General features: G+C 55.3%; 2 protein-coding genes across 4 annotated transcripts; both read right to left on the bottom strand.

Annotated features, from left to right (window-relative positions):
• Positions 1-1732: 1732 nt before the first annotated feature.
• Positions 1733-3641, bottom strand: LOC105478666 (ferritin light chain). The gene is made up of 4 exons (XM_011736232.2): positions 3324-3641; positions 3016-3162; positions 2521-2646; positions 1733-2029 (listed from the first exon to the last, which is right to left on the bottom strand). The coding sequence occupies exons 1-4, from the start codon at positions 3423-3425 to the stop codon at positions 1877-1879; spliced, it is 528 nt and encodes a 175-aa protein (XP_011734534.1). The 5' UTR covers positions 3426-3641; the 3' UTR covers positions 1733-1876.
• A 3353-nt stretch (positions 3642-6994) lies between these two features.
• Positions 6995-14798, bottom strand: LOC105478665 (BCL2 associated X, apoptosis regulator). Of its 3 annotated transcripts, none has more exons than XM_011736229.2 (6): positions 14657-14792; positions 14019-14070; positions 13785-13931; positions 13288-13423; positions 7863-7967; positions 6995-7259 (listed from the first exon to the last, which is right to left on the bottom strand). In XM_011736229.2, exons 1-6 carry the CDS (start codon positions 14688-14690, stop codon positions 7155-7157), a joined length of 579 nt encoding a protein of 192 aa, XP_011734531.1. In that variant the 5' UTR covers positions 14691-14792; the 3' UTR covers positions 6995-7154. The 3 variants fall into 3 exon arrangements, with proteins under 3 accessions (XP_011734531.1, XP_011734530.2, XP_011734533.1); XM_011736231.3 differs by having other exon boundaries at positions 7072-7308; positions 14657-14798; XM_011736228.2 differs by lacking the exon at positions 14019-14070 and having other exon boundaries at positions 14657-14745.
• Positions 14799-15331: the final 533 nt, after the last annotated feature.

The raw sequence follows: 15331 nt of genomic DNA, 5'->3' as shown, positions 1-15331 counted from the left end.
AAAAATTTGGCTTAAGACATCTTTGGCATAAAGGGGCTATGTGACTGGGAGGAAGATCTATAGGACAGCTGTGAACCTTGTGTAGCTTTTTTTTTTTTTTTTTTTTGAGACAGAGTCTCGCTCTGTCACCAGCCTGGAGTGCAGTGGAGAGCAATCTCGGCTCACTGTAACCTCCGCCTCCTGGGTTTAAGCAGTTCTCCTGCCTTAGCCCCCTGAGTAGCTGGAACTACAGGAGCACGCCACTACACTGGGCTAATTTTTGTATTTTTAGTAGAGGCAGGATTTGACCATGTTGGCCAGGCTGTTCTCCAAACTCCTAAGCTCAGGTGATCTGCCTGCCTCAGCCTCCCAAAGTGCTGGGATTACAGGTGTGACCCACCGTGCCTGGCCACTTCTTTTTTTGATAACAGGATCTCCCTCTGAATCCCAGACTGGAGTGCAGTGGAGAAATCATGGCTCACTGCAGCCTCAACCTCCCAGGCTCAAGTGATCCTCTCACCTCAGCCTTCCAAGTAACGGGGACTATAGGCACGTGCCACCACACCTGGTTAAATTTATTTTTTTTTAGAGAATGGGGGGTTCCCTATGTTGCCTAGGCTGGTCTCAAACTCCTGGGCTCAAGTGATCCTCCTGCCTCAGCCTCCCAAAGTGCTGGGGTTACAGGCTTGAGCCACCCCACCCCAGCCCCAGGGGAAGAAGGGGAGGAGTCAGAGCTGACACAGCAGTTTTGCAGCTTGGACCCAGCAGATGCTTTTTAAGGCCTGTTTTCAGCTTTTTCAGTTCCCACTTGGAGAATCCGGCCCAAAGTTTCACATCCCATTTCTATGATGAACCCTAAACCCCTTGTCCAGCATTGCTTGGGCATCACGTGTGCAGGGCCGCTTAGCTCCGCTTGTCAGTTCCTCTCAGTGTGCGCCTCACATTGGGATTACTGAAGCTTGGGCCATAATCTGTAAACTCTGGAGCAAAGACCTCAGTGAGCCTCCTGGTTGCCATGCAAGTTGCACAGCAATAGCCTCAATGTGCCCATATAAAGGGCCTAATCATTTCAGCTGCCTCCCAGAATTGAGGGTTTTGGTTTTTTTTTTTTGAGACAGAGTCTCACTCCGTTGCCCAGTCTGGAGCGCACTGGCGCGATATCAGCTCACTGCAACCTCCGTGAGGCAGATATGGTTTTTGGGTTTTTTTTGAGACCGGAGTTTCATTCTTGTTGCCCAGGCTGGAGTGCAATGACGTTGATCTCGGCTCACCGCAACCTCCGCCTCCCAGGTTCCAGCGATTATCCTGCCTCAACCTCCTGACTAGCTGGGATTACAGGCATGCACCACCACACCCGGCTAATTTTGTATTTTTAGTAGAGGCGGGGTTTCTCCATGTTGGTCAGGCTGGTCTCGAACTCCTGACATCAGCTGATCGGCCCACCTGGCCTCATCATCACTCGTTAAATAGTGCTGTTTCTGGCTGAGACCGAACAGATCTGTGTCCAGGTACCAACCTAGGTCTTAATTCAACTCCCTGGAGGCTATCTCTACCATCTGGGAGGGACAGTTAACAGCCAGGCAAGCAGAGAACCCTCAAGTTCAACACTACCCAGATAGCTTCTTGTCTTAGAAGAGATAAGAAAATGGGAGATGGGGCCAACTCCTCTTTCACTGGCATCCCCCAACCCAGCCAGAAGCTTTATGAGAGTACATCCCACCTCATCTTCCATACCACACACAAAACCACCAACTGCATCAAAAAGCTTTATTTCCATTTGGTCCAAGGCTTGTTAGGGTCGTTAAGAAAGCTGCCTAGTGGCTGGAGGGAGAGGCTTAGGCAGAAGCCCTATTATTTTGCAAGCGGCCCTTCAGAAGTCGCTGGGCTCAGAAGGCTCTTAGTCGTGCTTGAGAGTGAGCCTTTCGAAGAGATACTCGCCCAGCCCAGCCTCCGGGCCGGCCAGCCTGTTGAGGTTGGTCAGGTGGTCACCCATCTTTTTGATGAGCTTCACTTCCTCATCTAGGAAGTGAGTCTCCAGGAAGTCACAGAGCTGAGAGAGAAGAGGGAGAAATTAGAAACCCGATCCCTACCGGGCGCGGTGGCTCAAGCCTGTAATCCCAGCACTTTGGGAGGCCGAGACGGGCGGATCACGAGGTCAGGAGATCGAGACCATCTTGGCTAACACGGTGAAACCCCGTCTCTACTAAAAAAAAAAAATACAAAAAACTAGCTGGGCGAGGTGGCGGGCGCCTGTAGTCCCAGCTACTTGGGAGGCTGAGGCAGGAGAATGGCGTGAACCCGGGAGGCGGAGCTTGCAGTGAGTCGAGATCTGGCCACTGCACTCCAGCCTAGGCGACAGAGTGAGACTCCGTCTCAAAAAAAAAAAAAAGAAACCCGATCCCTGGAAAACAGGGAGAAAGAGCTGCCAGTTGCAGATTAAAATATGACAGGTGTTAAATGAGGCTCTGAAGGGAATTTGCCCAAAGAGAGCAAAGGCTTGAGGGGTATGGTTGGGTAGCCATGGATGCAGGGGGTACGTACATGGGGATCCGTGTGGGCAGAACCCAGGGCATGAAGATCCAAAAGGGCCTGATTCAGTTTTTTCTCCAGGGCCATGGCGGCTTTCATGGCATCCGGGGTTTTACCCCACTCATCTTCAGCTGGCTTCTATACAGAAGGGAGAAACGGCTTCAGAATACACACACTCGGCACATGGAACTAAACCTATATTTCCCAAGAGTTGGTGGGGGTCAGAGGCCCAGGCCACAAAGACATGTGACAGCTTGTATTTATCACTCTCCGCACCCCGTCCTAGCTCTTACAGCTACACGTCCTTAAGACTACGCAGCGGTGTGGACTGCGGCGTCCTGGGGGCACTGCACGACGTGCGCCTCTATTTCCAGCCGTAAAAGGGCTCACAAGACCGAACTCAATCTCCCCGAAGCCCACGCGACATCTAAGCCCTCAAATCAAGGCTCCTCGCGCGCACGGCCTGCTGGGAGATGTAGTCCGTTACCCTACCCACACACTAGTTACCTTGACATCCTGAAAAAGAGCGCGGCCGCCACGCTGGTTTTGCATCTTCAGGAGACGCTCGTAGCCCTCGCGCTTCTCCTCGGCCAATTCGCGGAAGAAGTGGCTCACGCCTTCCAGAGCCACATCATCGCGGTCGAAATAGAAGCCCTAAGGAAAGAGATGGAGGGAACAATGCTTAGCGGGAGGCGAGGCCAAAGGGGACTCCGCCCTCTGTTTACTCGACCGGACAAAGAAGGCCGGCGCCTGCGCTGAGGGCCGAACGTGCGCAGCTGGGGGAAATTAGGGCCTGGGGGGTCCTGGGGACTCACCAGAGAGAGGTAGGTGTAGGAGGCCTGCAGGTACATATTGACCAGGCTGTTGACGGCTGCCTCCACGTCGGTGGAATAATTCTGACGAATCTGGGAGCTCATGGTTGGTCGGCAAGACGGAGCTAACCACAAAAACGGTGCTGGCAGGTCCCAGAAGCAGGAGATGGCCGAGAAGATGGTCCCGGAGGTTGCAAGTGGAGAGGAAATCGGAGGGCGGTAGGAGGCTGGAAGAAAGAGTCCCCGGATCTGTTCCGTCCAAACACTGTTGAAGCAAGAGACAGACCCGCGGGACCGCCGAACTGCTAGGGGACGTGGCTAGGGCGGTTCTTTTATAGTGCGCTGGCCCTCGGAGGCGGGGCGCTCGGAGCGGGCTATCGGCCAATCTGCGGTGGCAGGAGGCGGGGCCGAAGGCCGTGCCTGACCAATCCGGAGCACACAGGAGTCTCAGCCCCCGCCCCAAAGCAGGGGGAAGTCACGCGCCTGCAGCGCGAGTGTGTTGTGAAATGGGGGCTTGTGGGGGTTGGGGCCCTGGGGCCGATTCGAGGAATGGAGGGTTTCGTGGGCGGGGGGGTGGGGGCTGGGGTTCCTCTGGGAGACTATAGTTTTATGGGAGCATTAAGAGTCCTGTGAACTGATGACCCTGGGGTCCTGGGGGTGCCTCGGGAAAGTAAGTCAGATTCTGGGGTTTTGGAGGGCATGGATTTTTCTGGAATCTTGAGTGGGGGGAGGGGCAACTCAGAGGTGCGGGGAGGACCTGTAGTTGCCTGAGGTTTGTGCTGCGAGATAAGGAGTCTCCGGATCCTTGGGAAGCTTGGAAGGCAGTGAGGTGGTATTTCTGGACCCTTGGAGATCTCTGGGAGACAGAGGGGTGCGAGGACTGGAGTCCTGGGCTTTACAGAGGTGGGAGTTCACGATGCAAACTCTATATTTTGGAGCCCTCCCCGGGGAGATCTTTAGGTCCTTGAGGTGCTCTGCAAGTTGGAAAGGGCAGTTGTTCTGGAGCCGTGGGGTTCCCCAGTGCGGGAAGCCCAGGAGGAGCATTGTATGAGGTAGGGTGACTTCTGGAACCCTGGACAGCCCTCGGAAACCCTCCAAAGACTGGCTGGGACTTTGGGGATACCTTGGAGCTCTTTCAAGGGCCCAGTCGTTTTCTGGGAGTGGAAATGGGGAGGAATGAAATGTCTGTTTCGAGCTTTGCGGTGTCTCTGGGACTGCGTGTCCTGGGGGCTGTTTTGGAGGCAACTCACAGACTCCGAGAATTCTCCTTGGCCCTGAAAACAGTGTCTCTGCAGTTGCCCTCGTGTCTTGCCTGACGTGTGCTCTTTCAGGCCCACAAAGAGAAGCCCTGCGTTGTGGACACACAGTCTGGGGACCTATGGACGAGACGTCTGTCTACAACTAATGCGTATTTTTTTTTTTTTTTTTTTTGAGACAGAGTCTGGCTCTGTTGCCCAGGCTGGAGTGCAGTGGCCGGATCTCAGCTCACTGCAAGCTCCGCCTCCCGGGTTCACGTCATTCTGCCTCAGCCTCCCGAGTAGCTGGGAGTACAGGCGCCCGCCACCTCGCCCGGCTAATTTTTTTTTGTATTTTAGTAGAGACGGGGTTTCACCGTGTTTGCCAGGATGGTCTCGATCTCCTGACCTCGTGATCCGCCCGTCTCGGCCTCCCAAAGTGCTGGGATTACAGGCTTGAGCCACCGCGCCCGGCCTCTCTAATGCGTATTTTTTAAGCGGACCTGGTCCATGTTGATTTCTGGGAGACGGAGTCGGCGCAAACCTTGACCCTGCTTAAGTGCCCCGATGGAGGTAGCCCGTGCGCTGGGCAGGGAGCTAAAGCCACTGGGGCGTGGGGTGTGAAGTCAGGCCCTGCCCTACAGAGGAGCCGCTCCGAGCAGCCCAGGCAGGGCAGCCCCTGACCGAGGGGATCTGCAGATGCCTCGCCAGGCCGGTATCTGGGGTCCTTGTTGCAGGCAGCGACTGCTGAGTCATGCTGAGCTCAGCGCGGGAAGGGGCCCCCCGCGGGGACGGATGTGGGTGGGGCCACTCACTGACCTCATCCCCTTGGCACTCCCCGACTTTTTTGGTGGGACCCTCAGAACTAGACCTGGCTCAGACCCAAATCGGGCCCCTTCCCCCCAGGTCCCCCCTTGTTGGAAGCCGGCTGTGTGCTTTGTCTCCGTGTCGTTTTGGTTCCCATGTTTTTTTCTTTTTTTCCTGGGATCCTGCCTGTGGCCATATTGTCCCCTCACTCTGGGTGGTGGCTCAGTGTACACTCATTGATCCTATTCTCCTCTCTCCCCTGACTTGGGGTCTTTGGGAAGAGTCCATGGAGGAGGGACAGCCGCCCAAAGCACCCGGTTGACTGTGGGACCTGAGTTACTCATTTACCAAATGTCATACCTCAGCCCAGAGACCTTTAGTCCTGAGAGGGGCCTTGGGGCCCATAGGTGGAGGTAGAGGAGGGGCTGAGAGAGACAGGATCTGAAGACCATAGAGAACGTGGGGTGGGGACACAGAGGCCCAGAGAAAAAGCGACTCAGACAAAACCCTGAGAGAGAGGGGGACAGAGAGAGAGGGGGACAGAAACCTAGAGAGAGGGGGACAGAGACCCAGAGAGGGAGGGGGACAGAGATCCAGAGAGGGGGACAGAGACCCAGAGAGAGGGGGGGACAGAGACCCAGAAAGAGGGAGACAGAGACCCTGAGAGAGAGGGGGACAGAAACCCAGAGAGAGGAGGCCAGAGGTCTGGGGATGGGGGGTGGAAAGAGCCCAGAGAAAGAGGGCCAAAGGTGGGGTGGGAACAGAGACTTGGAAAGCAAAGACCCAGAGAGAGAAGTGGGGACAGAGACCCAGAGATGGGAGGGGGTAGAGACCCAGAGGGGAATGACAGAGCCAGAGAGAGGGGGCGCCAGAGACTGTGACTGAGAACCCACATCCTCTAACCCCCTTGTCTTCGCTCGGCCCTTGTCTGAGGTCACTGGGCCTCTCAGTTCCGCACCTTCTTCCGGGAGTTCCTCTCCAGGGGCCACCCAGCTGCGGGGCCAGACCAGGTTCCTCCGCCTCTGCCCTGCCCTCCAGCCTCTCTGTCCTCAGCCCAGCTCAGGAGGCCTCTCCCATGGGCTCTCTTGCCCTGGTGTCCTCAGCCTGCCACCTTCCAGTCACCCCAGGCTCCAGAGCCCTTCCTGCTTCCCTGGTCCTACCATCCCTCCTCCTCCCACCCCCATTCTCCAGCTCCATAAAGGTATGGCCTCCTGAGGTCCCATGTGTGACACTCCAGGCTCTGGTCCCAGGCTCTGGAGGCTTGCTGTGCAGCCAGCTGTGCTGTTCTTCCCCCTACCCACACGCCTGCTCAGGTCTCACAGGCCACTGCCTCTGTCCTGCACAGATCGTCCTGGGCTGCGACAGATGTGCCACCAGTCACCTTCCTTTCCCTTCACGACTGTGGGCTCCTGCAGGGTAGGCCCGGGACCAACTCATCCCTAACCCACGGACCCCACTGGGCACCCCAGAAAAAGATGTCAAGGGAGTGCAGAGAGCCCCACGTCCCTGAGTGGCCCGAGCAGGTATCTCTCGGTGAGCAGACGGCAGGCCTGGCATGGGGCGGCGGGCAGGGCCTGCTCTCCTGATGTGCCAGGGAGCGGGGCAGAGGCCCAGTGACTCAGATGCCGAAGTATGTCCCGAAGGAGGTTTATTACCCCCTCAAGACCACTCTTCCCCACCCCCCCAATAATTACAAAAGTAAGAAAAATGCCCATGTCCCCCAATCCCCACCCCTCCCAGAAAAATGCCATAATTTATGGAGGAGAAACACAGTTCAAGGCAGCTGGGGGCCTCAGCCCATCTTCTTCCAGATGGTGAGGGAGGCGGTGAGTACTCCAGCCACCAAGATGGTCACGGTCTGCCACGTGGGCGTCCCAAAGTAGGAGAGGAGGCCGTCCTGGAGACAGGGACATCAGTCGCTTCAGCGACTCGGCCAGGGGCAGCCCCTGGGCAGGCACAGGCAGGATCAGGGAGGCAGGAGGAGGTCAGAAGGCAGGATTGTGGGCAGGGGACTAACATGAATGGGCATTGAAGAGCTGGGCTCAGGCCAGGCATGGTGGCTCACACCTGTAATCCCAGCACTTTGAGAGGCTGAGGCAGGAGGATCGCTTGAGGCCAGGAGTTCGAGACCAACCTGGGCAACATAGCGACACCCCCTTCTCAGTGGGGAAAAAAAAAAGACAGAGTTGGGGTCAGAGGATCATCAATGAACTTGAGCAATTCCGGAGGCAGTGGAGGCTCCAGGGAGGGCAGAAGGCACTAACCAAGTCAAGGTCACAGTGAGGTCAGAGGTCACCGGGAGGTCAGTGGGATAGATGAATCAGGGATTGATCAGACACATAAGGAAATGCATTATAGACCACATCTGACGATCCGAAGATGGGGAGAGGGAACCACTGTGACCGGCTCCAGAAGGCCCAGGGTCCCAGAGGAGTGGCGGGTGGGCAGGGACAGTGGGGCAGGGGCGGTGGTTGGGGTGAGGAGGGTTGAGAAGTCTCACCCAACCACCCTGGTCTTGGATCCAGCCCAACAGCCGCTCCCGGAGGAAGTCCAGCGTCCAGCCCATGATGGTTCTGATCAGTTCGGGCACCTTGGTACACAGGGCCTGTGGGGAGTGGAGTGAATGTTAGGGACCGAACCTTGTCCCCAATGCCTGGGGATAGTGGCCCCCAGCCTCCTTTCTCAATTCTTTGCCTCCCCTCAAAGATTTCTGCCACCCACAATGGAAGTCGGCTTCAAATATTGTAAACATGGCCAGGTGCACCAGCTCATGCCTGTAATCCCAGCACTTTGGGAGGCCAAGGCAGGTGGATCATTTGAGGTTGGGAGTTCAAGAACAGCCTGACCAACACGGAGTAACCCCATCTCTACTAAAAACACAAAATTAGCCGGGCATGATGGTGCATGCCTGTAATCCCAGCTACTTGGGAGGCTGAGGCAGGAGAATCGCTTGAACCCGGGAGGCGGAGGTTGCGGTGAGCCGAGGTCGCGCCATTGCACTCCAGCCTGGGCGACAAGAGCAAAACTCCATCTCAAAATAAATAAATACAAAAATTAGTTGGGTGTGGTGGCAGGCACCTGTAATCCCAGCTCCTTGGGATGCTGAGGCAGGTGAATCACTTGAACCCAGGGGGCAAAGGTTGCAGTGAGCCCAGATCACACCACTTCACTGCAGCCTGGGCAATAGAGCAAGAGTCTTGTCTCAAAAAATAATTAATTAATTAAATAAAATTGTAAACAAGATCATGTTACTCTCAACTGCCCCATCCCTGAGCCTTCTGTGGCTCCCCAGTACCCTCAGGATGAAGACCTGAAAGCACAACGCAGCCCACAAGCCCTGTGTGCAGGCTCTAGCCTGACCTCACTCCACCTTTCCACTTCCTGTTTTGTGCCTCACTGAGCTGCTTCCATTTTTTTTTTTTTTTTTTTTTTTTTAAGATGGAGTCGCCGGGCGCGGTGGCTCAAGGCTGTAATCCCAGCACTTTGGGAGGCCGAGATGGGCGGATCACGAGGTCAGGAGATCGAGACCATCCTGGCTGACACGGTGAAACCCCGTCTCTACTAAAAAATACAAAAAAAGACTAGCCGGGCGAGGTGGCGGGCGCCTGTAGTCCCAGCTACTCAGGAGGCTGAGGCAGGAGAATGGCGTGAACCCGGGAGGCAGAGCTTGCAGTGAGCCGAGATCTGGCCACTGCACTCCAGCCTGGGCGGCAGAGCGAGACTCCGTCTCAAAAAAAAAAAAAAGCCGGGCGCGGTGGCTCAAGCCTGTAATCCCAGCACTTTGGGAGGCTGAGACGGGTGGATCACGAGGTCAGGAGATCGAGACCATCCTGGCTAACACGGTGAAACCCCGTCTCTAATAAAAAATACAAAAAACTAGCCGGGCGAGGTGGTGGGCGCCTGTAGTCCCAGCTACTCCGGAGGCTGAGGCAGGAGAATGGCGTGAACCCGGGAGGCGGAGCTTGCAGTGAGCTGAGATCCGGCCACTGCACTCCAGCCTGGGCGACAGAGCAAGACTCCGTCTCAAAAAAAAAAAAAAAAAAAAAAAAGATGGAGTCTTGCTCTGTCACCCAGGATGCAGTGCAGTGCCGCAATCTTGGCTCACTGAAAGCTCTGCCTTCCGGGTTCAAGCAATTCTCCTGCCTCAGCCTCCCAAAGAGCTGGGATTACAGGTGCGTGCCAACATGCCTGGCTAATCTTTTTTTTTTTTTTTTTTTTGAGATGGAGTTTTGATCTTGTTGCCCAGGCTGGAGTGCGATAGCGCAGTCTCGGCTCATTGCAACCTCCACCTCCCGGATTTAAGTTATTCTCCTGTCTGAGCTTCCCAAGCAGCTGGTATTACAGACATCTGCCACCACACTGGGCTAATTGTTTTTTGTATTTTTAGTACAGACAGGTTTCACCATGTTGGTCAGGATGGTCTCAAACTCTTGACCTTAGATGATCCGTGTGCTTCAGCCTCCCGAAGTGCTGATGTGAACCATCGCGCCCGGCCCCATTTTTTTTTTTTTTTTAATTTTAAAAATTCCCATCAAATTCTTCCTGCCTCGGGACCTCTTCATATGCTCCTGTTTCCACCTAAACAGGCCTCGACCAAGCAAATTCTCACCCTTCAGCGCTCAGCGCAAATGTCACTTCCCGAGAGAGGAATTTTCTTTTTTTTCTTTTTTTTTTTTTGAGACGGAGTCTCGCTCTGTCGCCCAGGCTGGAGTGCAGTGGCCGGATCTCAGCTCACTGCAAGCTCCGCCTCCCGGGTTCACACCATTCTCCTGCCTCAGCCTCCCGAGTAGCTGGGACTACAGGCGCCCGTCACCACGCCCACCTAATTTTTTGTATTTTTAGTAGAGATGGGGTTTCACCGTGTTAGCCAGGATGGTCTCGATCTCCTGACCTCGTGATCCGCCTGCCTCGGCCTCCCAAAGTGCTGGGATTACAGGCGTGAGCCACTGCACCCGGCCAGAGAAGACTGGCCCCTGCCCATGGATCCCTGACCTTCTCTCCCGACTCCCAAGACTTCTCCTTCAGCCTTTATCTGGCCACTTCTATTCTGTCATCCCCGCTCTGTAGGTGGCCCCACCGTCACCTGCACTACTATTCCCCTCACCGCCAACGTTCAAGCCCCATCAGCTCAATCTTGAAAACACATCAAGAAATAATTCCTCTTGGCCGAGCGCGGTGGCTCACGCCTGTAATCCCAGCACGTTGGGAGGCTGAGGCAGGCAGATCACCTGAGGTCAGGAGTTCGAGAACAGCCTGCCAACATGGTGAAACCCCATCTCCACTAAAAATGCGAAAATTAGCCAGGTGTGGTAGCGGATGCCTATAATCCCAAGCAACTCTGGAGGCTGAGGCAGGAGAATCGCTTGAACCCAGGAGGTGGAGGTTGCAGTGAGCCGAGATCGCGCCATTGTACTCTAGCCTGGGTGCAACAAAGCGAGACTCCATCTCAGAAAAAAAAAAAAGAAACATCCCTCCCATTAGCTGGTGTGGTGGGGAGCGCCTGTAATCCCAGCGTCTCAGGAGGCTGAGGTAGGAGAATCGCTTGAACCCGGGAGGTCGAGACTGCAGTGAGCCAAAGTCACGCCACTGCACTTCAGCCTTGGTGACAGAGCAAGACTCTGTCTCAAAACAAACAAACAAACAAACAAAACTTCCAAAAAGAAATATCCCTCCCTGTTGGAGACCAGCCTGGACAACATAGCGAGACCCCATCTCTACAGAAAAAGGCTAATGCCACAGTTAGTGGGGCATGGTGGCATGCTCCTGTAGTCCCAGCTACTCTGGAGGCTGAGGTGGGAGAACTGTTTGAGCCTAGCAGTTTGAGGCTGCAGTGAGCTATGATCACTACTGCACTCCAGTCTGGGCAACAGAGCAAGACCCCACCTCTTTAAATCCCCCCCACCCACCTCTGCTGCTACCACCCGGGCCTGGGCTTGTCATCTTTCAGCAAGACTATGACAGGTGCCACCTCTCCAGCCTCCTTGCTTCAGCCTTTGTACCCCATGATCTCTTTTTGGCCAACAGCCAGGATCATTTCACCACCTCCCCCACCGTATTTCCTTATGAGAATCTTCATAAAGAAAAGTGAAAAGAATTCCACAGTTAACAGCCATATAACCGCCACCTAGATTCTACAATGAACATTTTGCTATATAGACAGTCCCCAGCTTATGATGGTTTGACTTACAATTTTGATCCTACTATGGGTTTATCAGGAGATTGAATGCATTTTCAACTTATGTTTTTTCAATTTATGATGGGAATACTAGGATGTAACACCATTGCAAGTCAAGGGGCACCTATACTTCCTAGAATAATCCCTTAAATTCATAAATCAGGTCACGTCGCTTCCATATTTAAAGCCAGCCAATCACTCCCATCACACTCAGAGTAAATTTAAAGTCTTTCCAGGCCGGGCACAGTGGCTCACGCCTGTAATCCCAGCATTTTGGGAGGCCAAGGTGGACGGCTCACTTGAGGCCAGGAGTTTGAGACTAGCCTGGCCAACACAGCAAAACCCCGTCTGTACTAAAAATACAAAAGCTAGCCAGGCATGGTGGTACGTGCCTGTAATTCTAGCTACTTGGAAGGCTAAAGCATGAGAATCACTTGAACCTGTGAGGTGGAGGTTGCAGTGAGCTGAGATGGTGCCATTGCACTCCAGCCTCGGCAACAAAGCGAGACTCTGTCTCCAAAAAAAAAAAAAAAAAAAAAAAGTCTTTCCAGCAGCCCAAAAAACTCCACACAATCTGCCCCTGCCCAACTGTGCCCTCCTTTCCCACCGTCTCCCCCAGCTCACTCTGTCCAGCAGCACTGGCTTCCTCCCTACCGTCAAAACACAGGCTTCGTCCTACCTCAGGGCCTTTGCACTTGCTGTTCCCTCTACCGAATGCCTCTTCCCCCGATCACTATAGATCAGTGCATCCTTCTTGTCATTCCAACTTTGGCTTTAATGTCACCTGCTCTTAGAAGTCTTTCCTGGCTGGTTGCAGTGGCTCATGCCTGTAATCCCAGCACTTTGGGAGGCCAAAGTGGGTGGATCATATGAGGTCAGGAGTTCAAGACCAGCCTGACCAACATGGTGAAACCCTGTCTCTACTAAAACTACAAAAAAAAAAAAAAAAAAAAAAAAAAGCTAGCCAGGGATAATGGTGCACACCCGTAATCCCAGCTACTCAGGAGGCTGAGGCAGGAGAATCGCTTGAACCTGGGAGGCAGAGGTTGCAGTGAGCCAAGATTGTGCCATTGCACTCCAGCCAGGGCAACAAGAGCAAAACTCCATCTCAAAAAAAAAAAAAAAAAAAAAAAGGCCGGGCGCGGTGGCTCACGCCCGTAATTCCAGCACTTTGGGAGGCCGAGGCAGGCGGATCACAAGGTCGGGAGATCAAGACCATCCAGGCTAACACGTTGAAACCCTGTCTCTACTAAAAATACAAAAAAAAAATTAGCCGGGCGTGGTGGTGGGCTCCTGTAGTCCCAGCTACTCGGGAGGCTGAGGCAGGAGAATGGCGTGAACCCAGGAGGCGGAGCTTGCAGTGAGCCGAGATCCCGCCACTGCACTCCAGGCTGGGCGACAGAGCAAGACTCTGTCTCAAAAAAAAAAAAAAAAAAAGAAGTCTTTCCTGACCACTCTGCTAAATCACACTGCCCCCTTTACTTCACCCCTGTACGTCAAGTCCCTGAGAGCAGGGATGCAGCCTGCTTTGTACGGTGCTGTGTCCCAGGTGCCAGCTACAGGCCTGGCACACAGCAGGCCCAGTAAATGCTTGTTGAATGAATAAAAGAAGCAGACACCCAGTGCACAGCCATCTCTCTCCATGCCCTCTGTGGTCACTGGGCCACTGCAGGGGGTTGATCCCACGATCCCCAGGGCCTCACAGGTCTGAGGGGAGCACCCCTGGGCTCACTGCCCTGCAGCTGCCCACCTTGAGCACCAGTTTGCTGGCAAAGTAGAAAAGGGCGACAACACGGCCCCAGTTGAAGTTGCCGTCAGAAAACATGTCAGCTGCCACTCGGAAAAAGACCTCTCGGGGGGAGTCTGTGTCCACGGCGGCAATCATCCTGCAGGAGAGAGGAGAACCAGTGCCGGGGAGCGAGCATCAGGCTGATGGTGGAAATCCCCACATCCACCGCACACTAAAGATGAGGAGACTGAGGCCCAAGCCAGGCTGAAATGAAAAACAACAGGCCAACGGGGGGCAAGGGAAAGGGACGAGACAGACATCGAGGAAGGTGGGAAAAATGACTCCCTGAAGGAGGGTTTTAAGATCCTGGCGGAGGGGACGGCTGGGAGTCCAGAACGCTTGCGCTGAGTTGTAGGGCCCAGACTTCTAGTTCTTAGGGGAGGAGGAGAATGCGGGGCTGAGACTCCTGCGTTCTCAGGGAGCCCAGTGGCTGGATTTCTGGGTCCCGGGGCCCACACCTCTGCAGCTCCATGTTACTGTCCAGTTCGTCCCCGATGCGCTTGAGACACTCGCTCAGCCTCTTGGTGGACGCATCCTGAGGCACCGGGTCCAGGGCCAGCTCGGGTGTCTCCCCCCCCATTCGCCCTGCTCGATCCTGGATGAAACTAGAGTGGGGATGGAGTGAGGGTGCAGAATCAGAACGGGGTGTCACTCCTCAAATCTGTGCCACAATAATCAGACCTCAAACTCACCCCTGAAGCAAAAGGGCCCCTGTCTTCATGATCTGCTCAGAGCTGGTGGGCCCTAGAGGAGAAAGGAAGGGAAGAGGTGCCTGGACTCCTGGGTTCTAGGGGATCAGGAGGCTGTGGAGGCTCACGGTCCCTGAGGGAGGGCAGAGCTGGGGACCCTGGACTTCTGGGACCCTACCAGATAAAGTGACGGGGGTGCCCAGACAACTGAGTCCCTGATGGAGAAAGGCTAGGAGGCTGGGCCTGTATCCTACATTCTCCCTGGGGAAAGAGGGTAGCGGAACACTAAATGCATCCCGACCCCTGGCCTGAGGGGGCAGAGGCGAGACCCGCCCCTCCCACCAGTGCCAGAGGCAGGAAGTGGTGCGGGCGACAAGCCCGGGCCTGCCCGGGGGCTTGGCTTCCGAGATCCCCTAGTTCTTGGGGGTCTGAGAGCGCCAGACAGGCAGGGATCGGGGTACGGGGATCAGAGAGCCAGGAACCTCCGAGGACGGAGGGGGCTGGAGTCTGGCAGCGCCCGATCCGGGAGTTTCTGCCCCTCAATGCTTGGAGATCGCACAGCCCCAGGCCGAGAGGAAGGATCCTGGGACCCGCCGGCGAGGGGGCTCGCCCTCCTCCCGCCCGTCTGCCTCCCGCCTCACCCCCGCCTCTGGGCTGCTCCCCGGACCCGTCCATCACCGCCGCTCCCGCCGCCGCCTCTCGCCGGGTCCGCGCGGGCGGCCGCAGCGCGCCCCGGGTCACGTGAGAGCCACACTGAACGTGCGTCCCTCACGTGGCCGCCCCGCAAAATGGCCGCTGCCCCGCAGCGCCGCCGGGTCACGTGACCGCACCTGCCTCGCTCCCTCGGGAGGCTTAGTCCCATCACGTGACTGTCCAATGAGCGTCTCCCAATAAGTGCCAGCCGTGGCGTCATCCAACAGACGCCCGTCCAGTCGCAACTCTGATGCCTTCATTTATCCAGGCACCATTTTTAGAAGTTTCGGGCAGGGTTTGAGCTCTCCCCAGCGCAGAAGGAATAGCAAGTGCAAAGGGTCAGAGGCCCAAAATAGCGTGCTTCCAGGCAGGACGTTGTAGATGACTAAAAACTGAGTGGTTTTGTTTTTGGTAGAGACCTGGATCTCGCTATATAGCCCACGCCCAGGCTTGTCTCTTAACTTGTGAGTTCAAGAGATACCGCCGTCTCAGCCTTCCAAAGCGCTGGGATTACAGGCATGAGCTACCGCGCCCGTTCTGCTTTTCTGTTGTTTGTATGTTTGTTTGTTTGTTTTGAGTCAGGGTCTGGCTGTGTTGCCCAGGCTGGAGTGCAGTGGCCCAAT

Source organism: Macaca nemestrina, chromosome 20 (genome assembly GCF_043159975.1).
Source record: "Macaca nemestrina isolate mMacNem1 chromosome 20, mMacNem.hap1, whole genome shotgun sequence".
NCBI classification, from domain to species: Eukaryota; Metazoa; Chordata; class Mammalia; order Primates; family Cercopithecidae; genus Macaca; species Macaca nemestrina.
Note: the sequence above shows the minus strand (reverse complement) of the source record. Positions and strands in the feature narration are given on the sequence as shown.